This window comes from Phocoena sinus, chromosome 4 (genome assembly GCF_008692025.1).
Source record: "Phocoena sinus isolate mPhoSin1 chromosome 4, mPhoSin1.pri, whole genome shotgun sequence".
In the NCBI taxonomy this organism is placed as follows: Eukaryota; Metazoa; Chordata; class Mammalia; order Artiodactyla; family Phocoenidae; genus Phocoena; species Phocoena sinus.
Genome location: NC_045766.1, coordinates 61,325,094 through 61,339,702, shown reverse-complemented (window position 1 = coordinate 61,339,702; position 14,609 = coordinate 61,325,094). Strand labels below are relative to the sequence as shown.

The following is a 14,609-nucleotide window of genomic DNA, read 5'->3' as shown; positions in this document are numbered from 1 at the left end:
TCTACCTACCTTTACAGCCTTTTTTTCATTATATCCTGACTAGTTTTGACTTAAGCAATTCAACCTACTTGCCAGGCCCTGCACACACCTTGTATATTTTTATTTCATACCTTTCCCTCTACTTTAAAATTTCATCAAAGTAATATGTGTGCATAGACAAATATTAAGAAACCTTACAGCAGTCCTGTCTCATTTCCCTCCCCACCCCCACCCCAGTGTACCTTTTTTTAGCTCATATTATTTCTTGATATATGCATTCTAGACATTACTTATTGATTTCCAATTTTGATTGATGGATTTACCTTTCTTCCACCTCCCCCTAACCTCTTAAAATGATAAGATCACATTTTTTGGTTAAGATAATACAGTACTTATATTACTTATAATATAGTATTGACATTTAACTATGAATAAATGCTTCCTTTACAACTTTTCCTCCTGGCATAATCATTTTTTAAAAAAATTAATTTTTGGCTCCATTGGGTCTTCGTTGCCGCGTGCGGTCTTTCCCTAGTTGCTGCGAGTTGGGGCTACTCTTCCTTGCAGTGTGTGGGCTTCTCACTGCGGTGGCTTCTCGTTGCAGAGCACGGGCTCTAGGCGCGTGGGCTTCAGTAGTTGTGACTCGTGGGCTCTAGAGCGCAGGCTCAGTAGTTGCGGTGCACACGCTTAGTTGCTCTGTGGCATGTGGGATCTTCCTGGACCAGGGCTCAAACCCGTGTCCCTGCACTGGCAGGTGGATTCTTAACAACTGCGCCACCAGGAAGTCCCAGCATTAATCACTGCCTTGCTTTTTCATTTTTTTTTTCTATAGTGTACCTATCATTAAATCTTTCCACATACTCTAATAGGTTCTCAATTCATATTTTATTCATTCAGCCCAATGTATTAGATAATCCGTTTTCTTTTCTGGGGGCTTCCATTCCATTGCTCTGGTCTGCACTGCTGGCTGTCTCAGCCTGTGAACAGCTGTCATCCTGGGACTTCTCTGCATCATTCTCAGAACTCCCTTTACCTCTCATCTGTGTTGGATCCCAGTTTCTTGGATACTTTACTCCTTTGTTTAGTAAAGCACATCCTTTGGTAGTTCCCCTTGAAAGCATGGGAAATAAAAACTTGTGGTGGGGGGTAACTATAATGGAAAAGAATCTGAAAAAAGTATATATTGATATAAAACTGAATCACTTTGCTGTACACCTGAAACTAACACAGCATTGTAAATCCACTATACTTCAATAAAAAGTTTTGTTTTGAAAAAAATTTTTAAATTTGGGGAGAAACTTGAAAAGATGAAAGTATGATTCTGAGTTGACAGTAATTCTCCTTCAGAATTCTGAAAGCATCACTCCATTGTCTTCTAGCTTCCAGTGTTGCTATTTAGTGATCAGTTTGATCTCTTTCCTAGGCACTTGTTTTTAACTCTTTGTAAGTCTTTAGGAAGTTCTATTTATCCCTGAGGTTCTCAAATTTCTTGATGTGGCCTTGGTGCTCATTCACTGTGCTAAGGCATTGGGCGAGCCCTACCCATCTAGAAATTCAACAATATTTTCTTGAATTATATAATAACATCACTACCATTTTTCCTTTTTCTGCAACTCCTGTTAGATGTTGTACCTTCTGGATTGATCCTTTTATCTTTTTCTCCTTCATCATCCATTTCATTTTATTTTCAAATGATTTCACCTTTTTGTAAGATTTTAACATTACTTCCAAACTTTCCCCTATCCAACTGTATAGGTAAAATATTCACAATTAAAAATTCAGTAAGTATATAAGGATGGACATATAATTTCCCTATTTGGTTCTGTAGTCCTCCAGTTCTCAGTAGGAAAAGAAAATTCATATAGTTTTTTAATTTCTAAGAGCTCTTTTGTTCTCCAATTCTTTTCATAGCACTTTATTCATAGACACAATATTTTCCCTGAGTTTTGAGAATTATAGCCATTTCCTCCCCTAAAGTTTTCGAAAAGCTCCCTACTTTGTCAGTTTCCTTGGTTTAAATTTTCTGGTTGTTTTGGTCTCTGCCTTTCATAGGTTGGAAGTTTCTTCAAATGTTTGGTGGCCTTTAACAGTCTATTCATATGTAAGAGTGAGATACTAAAAATCTGTTTGGAAGTTCTGTCCATGTATGCAGGCTAACAGGCTTCAGTGTTCAGTGTACGGTGAGCAGAAGAAGATGGCTTTTTTTTGTTTTGAAACAAAATTCTAAGTATTTGTAGGCCTTTGGTCTGCAATTGTTTAGTTAGTTTTGGCCTGGAGGTATAAGCCAGTGTGTGCTGACATTCAGAGCCCTACCACTCATATACTTTCATTTAATCCCTCATTTTCAATCTAGCCCCTCAATCCCATCCCCACCACCTCTCCTACCGAATCCAGAGGTTCTAAAGATTTATTTTCCTTGAGGTTCTGAAATTTCGTGGTGTTACTTTGTTCATTATGCTGGGCACTCATGGGCTCTTGTCAGTGTAGAAACTCATGACCTTTGGGTTTAGGAAACCTTCACAGACATTTCTCTGAAAATTCCTCCCCACCATTTCTCCAGACTAAATCTCCCATTTCCTGCAGAGGAGAAGTAGGGGTAATCACTTGGTTGGATCAGATGAAGTGGGGACCTGGGGGAGCTTTTTCTCATACAGATCTTTGTCTGATTCTTCTCCATTCCACCCCCAGTTCTCAGGACCCAATCCTTAACCCCTCTGCTGAGCCTTCTCTGGGTTCAGAAGGGCACACTGGTTTGCTTCTTGTTAATAACCACCTCAGCAGGTAGAGCCCATCTCATTCTGCTCTGCTAGGTCAACTTTCACCCTTCCATTTATTTTTTTCCCCAAAATGTTGATGTCTCTCATTCATTGTTGTCACCTTCTGTTTTCCTTATCATTGAGTCACGTGCCTTTTTTGAAGAATTCCTTTGTTACCATTTGAAAGTGGTTTTGGAGTAAAAAGCTCATGAGTTTTTTCTTTTTTTTTTTTTGGCCGCTCCACAGCACAAGGGATCTTAGTTCCCCGACCAGGACCAGGGATCAAACTCATGCCCCCTGCAGTGGAAGCACGGTGTCTTAACCACTGGACCGCCAGAGAAGTCCCCAAAGCCCATGTGTTTAATCTGCCATATTTAAATGGAAACCCTTTGCTTTGCTCATAATGTTCCCTCTATCCTTTCTATTTTTTAGGCCACTCAAGTGTCACAATCCTGTAAGCCTTCCCTAATCACTGCAACTAGAAGGAATATTTTCCTCCTAAAAAGTTCTATAGGCCACTTCTGATCTCTGCCACCCATCAGGTATAAATCAGAGGTACCCTACAGTTGCTTGTATTTAACTGCCCCTATTAGGTCCATGCCATAACCTTCATATGCTCTCTAGTCACTAGGTCCTGTATTTGACAAAGAAGAAACTGAAATTTACTGAATAAGAAAAGTAAATTAAGTCAAACCCTGGCCAGCCTGTTTTTCCCTCTTTAGAAATACTGAGTAATGCCCCTTAATACCCCTTAGTACAGTTCAGTATCCCCTTCCTCATCTTACTCCTCTCCACCCAACTGAAATGAAGAAAAGGCAACCATTTTACCTGTGATGTCCAGGAGGGCCACTTGTTACCAAAGACATCTGCTACAGTTTAAGTGTTAACAGAGTAAGGTTTATAGGAAAGCAACAAAGAGCTCAAAAAGGTGAGATAGAAGGGCCTGTCTCATGTTTGAGGTTAAAGGAGACAATACAGGTGACAAATTCCAGCTCTAGAGTCCAATAACAAATCCTTGCTCTATCAATTACTAGTTACAGGACCTCTATGAACTTCAGCCTCTTCATCTGAAAATGGGGATAAGACCTACTTCATAGGGCTGATGTGAAGGTTAACTAAAATAACACATGAAAAGTATTTAGCAAAATGACTGGGGACTTTCCCTGGTGGTCCAGTGGTAAAGAATCTGCCTTCCGATGCAGGGGATGCAGGTTTGATCCCTGGTCAGGGAACTAAGATCCCACATGCCTCGGGGCAACTAAGCCTGTGTGCCACTACTGAGGAACTACTGAGCCCGTGTTCCTCAAGTAGAGAGCCCACGTGCTGTGGAGCCCGCACCACAACTAGAAAGAGAAGAAACCCACATGCCACAACTAGAGAGAAGCCCGCACGCCGCAATGAAAGATCCTGCATGCCGCAACTAAGACCCGATGCAGCCAAAAATAAATAAATAAATAAATGTATATAAAAAACAAATGTCTGTCATGCAGTAGATACTCTCTCAATATTAGGGGACAGCCCATTTCACAGGTTCTTCCTCTGTTCTTAGGATATCCATTGCTGGCTTGGGGTTGTATTTGCCTCTGGGGGCAATTTCCCTTCACTGAGACATTGAATATGCTGAAGGAAAAAGAATTCTGGATTATGAGGCTCAAGTCCTTAGCTTTACCCCTCAAGAGTCATGAGACCTTGAGCAAATTCCCTTATCTGTAAGATGAAAAGTAGCCCAGCTTCTCTGACAGTAGTACTGGATCAAATGGACCGAGCATGTGACAGACTGGCAGTGGTTAATGGACTTCACATATGCTTGGCATCATCACCCTCTGACAGAAAAGTGTTCGGACTAGGACTCTCTACAGAACTAGGTTCAGGCACACCACTCCAGGACCACAAATTGGCCCACAAAGTCTGGAAAAGAATCTAGACCCTCTACCACCACGGCCATGGCAATGGTCAACTAGCGAGGCACCACAGTCCCACCTAGTGGCCATAACACCCCTCTTCTCCCTCTCCACCAGGTGTTAAGAAAGGCTACCACATCAGAGGTTGAGAACTCTTTGTTGACCTACTTCAACTGCTGATCAGTCAGAGTTGGAGAGAAACCAAATATACCCCTCTCTCTGTTTTTTAATATTAACAAATACAAGCAACAGAGAGGGCCAACTGCTCTCTGCTGTTCCCTGAGGGGAAACCAGAGCACAAAGCTGTTCTTCTGGCCTTCCTCTAACTGCAGGGCCTGCCTAGCTCCTCCTTAGGCAGAATTGTTATCCAGCCCAACTTCCCTCATCTCAACTCCCCAGTCAGGATGGGAGGCACATGGCTGCTGGCGGTGGGAAGAATACTGTAGCTCCAGCCTCTGCTCCTTTAAGTCTCAGCTCAGATGGTGGTCACTCATCCTTCTGCAACTAGCCTCTCACTTGCCCTGGCCCAGAAACCAGGAGGGCAATCAACCACACCCACAGGAGCAGGTAGTGCGACTTCAGTCATCTTCAGATGACTCCTCTTCTGCCTCTTTTAGCCACTGGATGAACCTCTGCAGCTGTAAGGAAGCACAGCGGAGAGCTACTGAGGGAGGGGCACATAACCCTCCTTTTCTCCTTAGCAGATAAACAGCTCTAACAACCAGAGTCCCAGGGACCAACCACCTGGAGTCTAAGGCCAGGAGCCAGGGAGCCAGGCAACCACTGCAGTGACAGGAAGGCAGCCTGACTTACCTGCTGGTTCTTGCGCAACTGCCGGCCCTTGTCAGTTGTATCCCTTTGGCTGAACCAGCTCAGGATTGTTTCCTCAGCCAGGATCTCCAGCTGGTAGAAAGCCATCAGTACCTGCAGAAGGCCAGCAGAGGAGATGAGATCTCAAGGGCCTTGCAGGGTTCAGCGAGACATAATGGATAACAGAGGAAGAGGAGGCAAGATCTAGTGCCTCTCTACCAGGCCCTCAGCCTCCTTCTACACACGGAGCAGCCTCCTCCAAAACAGGTAAGAATGAGCTCTTCACTCTGATACTGGGACAGGTTTGACTTCTGGAACTATTGCTGGGTAGTGCTTTGCACATTCCCAGGGTAACCTCCAAATGGTTGCCTTACTAGTTTGGCTCCAAGCTGTACTATCCCAGCAATAAGCACAACACTAGGGGTGGATGAAGCTGTTAACCAAACTCCATACGGATTCATGTCAGTCTATTTTGTGTCTCCACGGAGGTCACCAAGGCCTGTTTCAAAGTAAAAGCAGGACTGTGGGGCTTGACGTGGTATTCACCTTGGCCATGGAAGTACTAAGGGCTTCATGCTCCAGGAAGAAGTCCTCAATGGCTGCCAGTGCTTCCAAATGATCAGCTGCACGCTTCATGTAGTTCCTAAAAACAGGGCTCCAGGTCTTGAGCAACTGTGGAAGAAAGGAGAAGTTGCAATATATTCCTGAGCATGCACGTACACCTGGACAGCAAAGAAAATCAATATTGATAACATGGGTCTTTCAAGACAAGATGGGGAGTTCCCTGGTAGTCTAGTGGTTAGATTTCGGCACTTTCACTGCCATGGCCCAGGTTCAATCCCTGGCTGGGGAACTGAGATCCTGCAAGTCACATGGCAAGGTCAAAAATTTAAAAATTAAAAAAAAAAAAAAAAAAAAAAAAAGACAAGAGGGAGATGATACAGGTCCTGTGGAATTATGTCAGAGGGACTTGGGAGTGCTGGCAGTCAGGACTGGGGAAAAAGAAATTTCCTAGGGAAGGTGAAGGGGGTCAGATGATGCAGGCTCCCTCAGAATACCTGTTTCCAGCCTAAAGGTTCACCTCATTCTGGGTCAAATCATTTTCAGTCAGACAATATGACAGTCCAGGTCTATTCTGGGTATACCTTTGGGGTCTAGTACTGTCTGAATACTGCAATCTCAAAGGCCACTCAGTATTGAACCTAACTTGACTCCCCTGGACCAGCCAAACCTGCTCTAGAACCTAATCTGTGTCCAGAGGCAAGGAGAAAAGAACCACAAGTAACATATATCTCACAAGACCCTCTACTCCTGACTTCCTTTAAAGTCAAGCCCAGTAAGGATGTATAGCTGTCTCCACCCAACCCCTTGTACCCAGCCCCAATCTTTGCTTACGGGAATCAGCAGGGCACAGTAGCGGTTTGGGTCGAGTGGGGAATCCGCGTGTTGCAGGGGGAACTCCAGGACCACATGGCTCAGCACCTGCATCACCTCCTTCAGGCTTATGTTGTAGGCGTACCTGTGGGGAGACTGGGGTGACACCAGGGCCTTCACTGGCCCTTTCAGCATACTGTAGGACTATGACTTTGGCAGGACACTGGGGGAGAGAAAGTCAGATGGAACAACATGGAAAGAGAGGGTTTTGGAAGGAGGAAGTCTATGCTGAGGCAAAAACATAATGTTCTCCTTGCTCCAAATGCTACCGGCCTTGTCCAGTTGGGATGTCGAGGGAACAGGTTCCTATTTGGAGAAGAAGTAGGAGAGAACCTACACCTGCCTGGGATTACCCCGAGGAGATGAGAATAAGGAGGAGCTGCTCTTACTTCAGAGAGTTGATCTCTAGGACTAGATTGTCACAAGAAATGTTCTCCTCCTTGCCCCGCTGTAGAGTTCCCAGGACTTCATTCTGGAACACTAAAATCAAAGCAAGAGTAAGTTCATGGGCCAATATCACTCCAGGATGCTTTAAGTCATCCAGTTCTGACTTTATGCCCAACCAAACTGGAGGCTTTCCTCTTTTGTCCCAGACACTGCTCCCCTGGCCACTTACCTTTGATGTCATCCATCTGTGGGGAGCCTGCCCGGCTATCTAGCTCTTCAGAATCCATACTTCGCTCACTTTCAGTTTCGCTCTCTTCTTCCATGTTGATTTTGAGTCCTGAGAATCCATAAAGGGTGAGAAAAGAGAAAAATACTGAAAGAGCCATTGACAGAGAGCAATATATCTGCTCAGTCTGCATAAATAAAGTAATGAACAAGTAGTCTGATTCTGAAGAGTTCAATTTCCCTCAAAATAATCTGATTTAGAGGGTGGGTGGCAGGAATAAGGCTTAGCTCACCCCACAGATTCTGCCGTAGTTCCTCCTCTTCCTCCATGTTCATGTCTGCTGTTTTCCAGAGGTAGCCCTGGCCTGCAACTCCGACTTCTGCTGGATTGTAACCTGGAAAAGGCACGGATCTTTAGCAAAGGCCCAGTAGAAGCACCAACCCCTTAGGGGGAACCTTGGTTTTTCTATGGGGCAGAGAGACACACAGATAGATGCCCCACACCTGCTGAGCCTCACACCTTTCAGCTTCACCTTCTCCTTTTCTTTGTCAGCCCCAGAATCATCACTGAACTGACCATCATCCTCATCATCTTCGGCATCGGGAGGGTGCAAAGAGATCACCGAGCCCTCAGGCAGCGTGATATCTGGGCCTACCACCACCTGGAGGAGAAAAAAGGAGTGGGTGGCACAGACTGATTAGTGTGTTGGGGAAAAGTACATCCTGAAAATCAGAGTGACTTTTATTTACCAAGCCAAGTAGAAGGTAAATGAAACCACTGGATTGGGACTCTCAATTCAGGGTGGACTGGGTGGACTTAGGCCCCTTTCTGGCTCAGCATAACCACCACTCAACTTGGGGCCTACGTGCAGTGTGGAACAGGTCTTACCTGGGAAGTGAGGACACAGCGTGGCTTCAGGATAACTTTTTCCTTGACCTCAGCACTGTCACAGAGCACAGACTGACGGATCTGTGCTCCAGCAGCCACTCGGACGCCCTGCCATAGGAAGGCCTCGTCCAGCACCACGTTATCACCTGGCTCAGGACAGGAAGGATTCCTGGTCACCCAGGGCCCTAATTCCAGACCAGGGCCGTGTGTGGAGAATGGGGCTGACTGACATCAGCACAGCTCCCACCCAGCTCTGCTACTCCATCCCCAATTCACCAGGAATACCCTCTCCCTAAGCTTGGGCCAGAGACGCCTGACTACCCTCCACGAGGTTTACAACAATTACAGACTATATACTGGACTTAAGAACCTGAGAACCCTTAAGATTTCTGGGGACTCCTTGAGCTCAAGAACCTTATTAGAATTAAATCCATGCCTAAAAGTAGAACCAAATTATTCCACCTCTTCTTGTACATTTTAGAATTAGAATCTTATTGTTGTTCTTTTAAAGGGGTGGTTCCATTACAAGCATCACTTTCTTATAACCAAAGCAAGTTACTAAGAGTAGAAAGGACACTGGACTTAAAAATCAGAACACTCAGATTCAAGTCCCAGCACTGCCTCTTATTAGCTATGACCTTGGGTGAGACAACCTTACAGCTTTTTTGTTTATCTATAAACTTATCTATAAATAATACCTAACTCACAAGGTTTTTAATAATGTATGCAGAAGCCCTTTGTAAACTGCAATGCACTAAACAGATGTTATTATTGCATGTTAATTATCCAGTTGGTCCTGAATGTGAATATAGGGTACCCTGAAATGTGAAGAGTCATCCAATAACAGGCTCACAGGCCACAAATTAAAGTATCACTGTTTTTACATCCCTATTTCTTCCTTTATTAAGGCAGCCACTCTAGTTCCTTATTCTCTGGGACTATCCCTCTGTATCGTTTTCTGGAGACATGGGTTCCCCCAGGTTCCTGCTCCTAGGATGGCCAGCTTGACCTCCCCACCTGTACTCACCAATGTGACAGCCGGGGCCAATGACACTGTTGGTGATGGAGCAATTGCTGCCAATGACAGTGCCAGAGCCCAGGAGCACATTTTCCTCCAGTATGCTGCCATGACCCAGGCTGACCTCAGGCCCTCGGTAGATGTTGTGTCGGGAGTGAGTGCAGCTTTGGGTTGTGCTGTCAGTGAAGTTCGCCTCTGGGGTGAGAGGGTAGACCCATCGGCGGATGACATCAGCGCAGATAGCAGCATACATGTGTAGGTTGGAGACCCGGGCACCATATTCCTTAGTTGTTACATGCATGTGGATCTGGTTTCCTAAGATCTGAATGAGGAGAAAAAAAGAGAGGTCACCCAAGCAAGCAAGAGAGAAAGAACATCCCAGGTATAATTCTATTCTAACTTTCTTAAGTTTCCTACTGCCTCTCAATGTCACAGCCAAGTGGCCTGAGACTTTTCTCTGTATACTGCTTCCCTCTCCTCTCCAGCTCTTTTCCTTTCTCCTAAGGTTTAATAAAACATAGAAGGGGACCAAAACTCCCCCAACCCTGCCCAAGGGAAAACAAACTTTCACATTATGTGTAATGGTGGATGTTCATGTTTTTAGCAATTAATCTGTTGATCTTGAGATGTTTTTAGCATGTCACTGGTGGTCAGATGGTATTGGGGATCTGCCAAAAACCACAAATGAATCTTTTGCTTTTGTGTGTCAGTAGGGTCTACTGTGCCCTAAAAATGGGCAGAATAAAAAAGCAAATGGAGAGAGAAAAAAAAGGGGGACCAAATTTATCAGCATTGAGATAAAATCACAGCCTTCTTCTAACGAGGCATTGGGAGCCTTTTCTTACCTCCTCATTTACTAACAGGCCTCGCACAAAGTCATCTCGAGTTTGGTAGTCGAAGTTGTCTGTAAAGAGTTGAGCCACCTGTGTGGGGAAGTCAGAGGGCGCCAAGGTTAAGCACTATTCTCTGGAAGCAAACACAAGCCCCCCAGAGACCTATCAGACACTATGACAGCAGGATATGGGCCAGAATCCCAAAAAAGTCTGCCAATAAGATACTGGGGTCAAGATGATAGCACCTATTTGCTGTAGATAAGAGAACGAAGGAGAAGAAATATACCCTGGCCTTTTAAGGGAGTGATACTAAACCCTCGGAGTTCTACTCTTTAGATGTGCAGCCTTGGCCCTGAGGAGCTCACCTGAGGAGAGCAGATGCTGATATGACAATCAAGTAAATCATAGCGAATCTCCACTCCATCTCCACTGCCCTGGAACAAGCTCTGTGGGAAGAAGTTACAAGGACTTTATTATTATTATTATTTTTTTAATAAATTTATCTATTTTCTTTTTGGCTGAGTTGGGTCTTCATTGCTGCGTGCGGGCTTTCTCTTGTGGCAAGCAGGGGCTACTCTTTGTTGCGGTGCGCGGGCTTCTCATTGTGGTGGCTTCTCTTGTTGTGGAGCACGGGCTCTAGGCGTGCGGGCTTCAGTAGTTGCAGCGGGTGGGCTCAGTAGTTGTGGCTCACGGGCTCTAGAGTGCAGGCTCAGTAGTTGTGGTGCACGGGCTTAGTTGCTCCATGACATGTGGGATCTTCCTGGACCAGGGCTCAAACCCGTGACCCCTGCATTGGCAGGTGGATTCTTAACCACTGTGCCACCAGGGAAGTCCCTACAAGGACTTTAACTCATCTCTCCTGCTGAAGCCTGTCACTTTCCCACCTCAAGGACCCCAGATACCCACACACCAGAGGAAAAGAAAAACGTTGGAGGCCTTGGGTCTTCTGGAAATGGAGCACCCGGTTTGTGGCACTATCCACAGCCACTACCACATTGTCCTCATGGCAACGAGTTGGGTGGCTGGGGGATGACTCCTTGAAGATCATCGTCATCACAGACACATTTTTTTCCAGCTTCCGCCTTAACCTGTAAACGATAGGAGGGAGAGAGTTGCAAAAAAGCAGTCTTAGGGCTCTGCTGGTCCCAAACCTCATCTCTACCGTTTTCCCATCCTGACCTGTGTTCTTCCAGGGCTCTGGTAATATTGATGTTTGAGATGACATCCCCATACACTAGAAGGAAGTCAGAGCGCACCAAGGCCTTAGCATCAACATCACGGAGAATATCCCCCAGTGATCTATATAGCTCTGATGTAATTATTCGAACCACGTTGAGGGATGTAGGGCGGCACCACTTGGATTTCCTAAAGGAAGGGAGGTGAGGGGGATGAGTAAACCAAGCATAAACATCATGCAGAGCTTCCCTATTTTTTCTCCCCACTCAACATTCACACTCCTTTGCTATGGCTTTTTCTGGGTTCCTGTCAGCATCCTTGAATTCAAAGAGGTTTATGAACTATAATTAATGGTTTCAGCATAGTCTGTCACTAGTCTTGTTTTAAGGGTTAGAGAAACATGGCTATTTCCTCTCCATACCCTGACCCCTGTCCCTAAACATGGATTTGAACTAAAAATCCCGCTGAGACTTAGGTTATACAAAGTATCCTGGGAACACACATTTCATGCCACTTTTCTCCTTCTACACCTCATACCAAATTTAGGAGCTGTTTGATGGAGACCATGCTAACATCCTAGTCTTTATTTCCTAAGCTTCCATAAATCCTGAGATTCACTCTTTTTCAAAAACACTTCGCTAAACATTTGTTAAGTGTTTACTATGTGCGTGGTACTAAGCTAGGCACCAGGAATACAAAAATGAGGAAGAGCTCAATATTTAGAAGCTCAGTGGAAAAACAAAGATATTACTCTTGTAACTTGCATATTGGAGCCACTAAATAAAAAGCAAAACCCATTGGGTACAAACTTTGTGAGATTCAGAAAAAATCCAAATGCTATTCTTTAATCTTTGTCATGGCTTCAGCTGCTCACCTCCTAAGTGAAGAGAATGCCCTTAGACCTTATAATGGGATCCAAACAGACAAATTTTTCTCCCTCATAATCTCCTCTTATTTAGTTATATCCATCCTAAGGAAACTGGGAAAAAATGGTGAAACATGGAAAGAAAAGTTGCAGAGCCTTACAATAAATGTTCCTTGATTTGGGCAGCCTTCCAGCAACAAAAGACAAAGGTTTCCTGTACACCTGTGGCAGTCAGAAATTCCAGAGTGTAGTCAATTAGCGCCACATTGGCCAGGGGCAAGAGGACCTGAGGGTAGGAGATGAAAAAAAGTCATGAGGGTCCTCTGAGTATCATTCTTTTCCCCATTTCAACCACAATTTTCACTCCTCTATCAGTATTTTCAAACACTAGTTTTTACTTTATCTTTCCTATTTAAAACTAATCAGGCTGCTGCCTTTGATGTTCATGGCATACTCTAAACATCAGAGTCTAATGGGTTGCAATTGGGATATAGTAGGCATGGAATCTACTTGCTTAGCATCAGACGCAGAGCCGGTATAGAACAGCAAACTATCCCTGACAAAGGATAATATAGAAATCAATTACATCTCCAGAAGCTTAAGTACCACTAATGCTTTTTTCCCCATAAAATTTCCTTCCTTGATCCCTTTCTAAGAGTCAGGGGCTAGCCATCCAAACCAACTGTACAAAATAAACAGCCATTAGACTATTTAGAGGGAGTGGTGAGTCAAAGAGGTTTTTCCTGAACTGAATGCAAGTCCTTTTCTTTGAACTGGGGACTGCTGAATGACCCAGCAATCCCTAGGACTAGCTCAGTCCAGTTCCCCAGTGTCTAGACAATACTGGGGACGCGGGCAACCAGCCACTGAACCTGTTCTGTTCTCCTTTTGACAGATAGCACTAGCTGTCACTAAAACCTGAAAAGAAAAAAAGCACACTATAAGAGATCCAAAACAGCTGTTACTATGGAATCAGACCAGCCTGCTCTTTTTTTAGGCACACGACCCCCCTTTTGGAGGCAAAAGGAGGTGACAGTCCCTTTCACCTAAGGATTTTTCTTTCCTCTACGTAAGTGCGGCGCAGCCTCCTCTTGAGGCACTGAATCCCCGTGTGAAGGCTTCTCACAAGCACTGCTTCTTCATTAGCCCCTGCAGGCCTCCCAAACCTGAGGTGGACAGCATTACGAGTGCCCAAATCTGCCTGCCACTCACTTGGTCAGGCAGTCGTCAGGGCTTTAGACGGTCTCTCCGCCTTCCTCCTAACCAGATAAACCCGATTTCTGGGAAAGACGGTGGACACAAGTCCTTCCAGAGCGCGCCTCACTAGGCAGCCGAAAAGATAACTTGGTCTAGCTCCGCCACCTCCGGACCCTCTGGCAGCTTTCGCGCGCGGCGCTCACCCGAGGCTGGTCCTTGGAGATGGGGAAGAAGCGGCGGTTGAAGCTGTCGGCCACCAGAACTGCTTGTAGGGGCGGCGGCTGTTCCTCCTCCGCCCCTCTGGCTGCTCCACCGCCGCTACCGCCGCCGCCGCTGCCACCGCCTGCCGGCCCGCTGCCGCTGCGCTTGTTGGGCCGACCGACCACCACACCAGGCGGCGCCACCACAGAGGCCGCCATCTTCTTCTCTCACAGTCACCACTTCCGCTCGGAAACTGACACGGCACGCAGTAGGGGACAAAAAGATCCAGCACTCGAAATGCGAAGCACTAGCGAAGGGAGGCCGGGAGGAGCTGAGGAGAAAGGAATGCGCACGCGTCTCCCCTAGCCCTGCCTGAAGGCTGAGCAGCAAGAAGCACGGCCTGGGGCCCTGCGGCGCTGGTGGCCGCACGTTGAGGCGCCCGGGGTTGGGGTCCTGTGGACTGCAGACTCCATCTGCAAGTATTATCGGCTGTCATTTGTTCGTGAGCAAGCTGAGATTCTTGGTGGATAATGAGACACGTGGTCTCTGCGAAGCGGCCAGATCCTTTCTGGATGTGTAATCTTCTCCGCTCCAAGCATGTTAAAAATTGTGGTCCTCCGTCTTCATTCTCATCACCTAATGTGACCCGGCACCCTGGGGAGCTCAGAACCGAGTCAGACATTCCTCCCCTCAGGGCACTCACAGTCTACATAAATACAGAACGTGGAATAGAAGGGAGAGTGGTAACTCTATTAAGCGCTGATCGTGGCGGGGAATGATACAAGCATTATCGCACTTAGTTCGTCACACGTCTCTGAGAGAACATTTTATCCATTCGTTCAACAAACATTTCTTTTTTAAAAAAAATTTATTTTATTTATGTATTTTTGGCTGCTGTGGGTCTTCGTTACTGCGCGCCGGCTTTCTGTAGTTGTGGA

The 14,609-nt window shown here is 45.7% G+C and overlaps 1 protein-coding gene across 1 annotated transcript; it reads right to left on the bottom strand.

The window, feature by feature from the left end:
- Nucleotides 1-346: 346 nt before the first annotated feature.
- EIF2B5 (eukaryotic translation initiation factor 2B subunit epsilon) lies at nucleotides 347-13,919 on the bottom strand. The gene is made up of 16 exons (XM_032629568.1): nucleotides 13,674-13,919; nucleotides 12,435-12,559; nucleotides 11,412-11,597; nucleotides 11,143-11,320; nucleotides 10,598-10,678; nucleotides 10,245-10,322; nucleotides 9,409-9,721; nucleotides 8,382-8,527; nucleotides 8,013-8,154; nucleotides 7,786-7,887; nucleotides 7,497-7,604; nucleotides 7,270-7,360; nucleotides 6,842-6,965; nucleotides 5,993-6,118; nucleotides 5,450-5,560; nucleotides 347-5,274 (listed from the first exon to the last, which is right to left on the bottom strand). Exons 1-16 carry the CDS (start codon nucleotides 13,887-13,889, stop codon nucleotides 5,215-5,217), a joined length of 2,187 nt encoding a protein of 728 aa, XP_032485459.1. The 5' UTR covers nucleotides 13,890-13,919; the 3' UTR covers nucleotides 347-5,214.
- Between the last annotated feature and the right edge of the window lie 690 nt (nucleotides 13,920-14,609).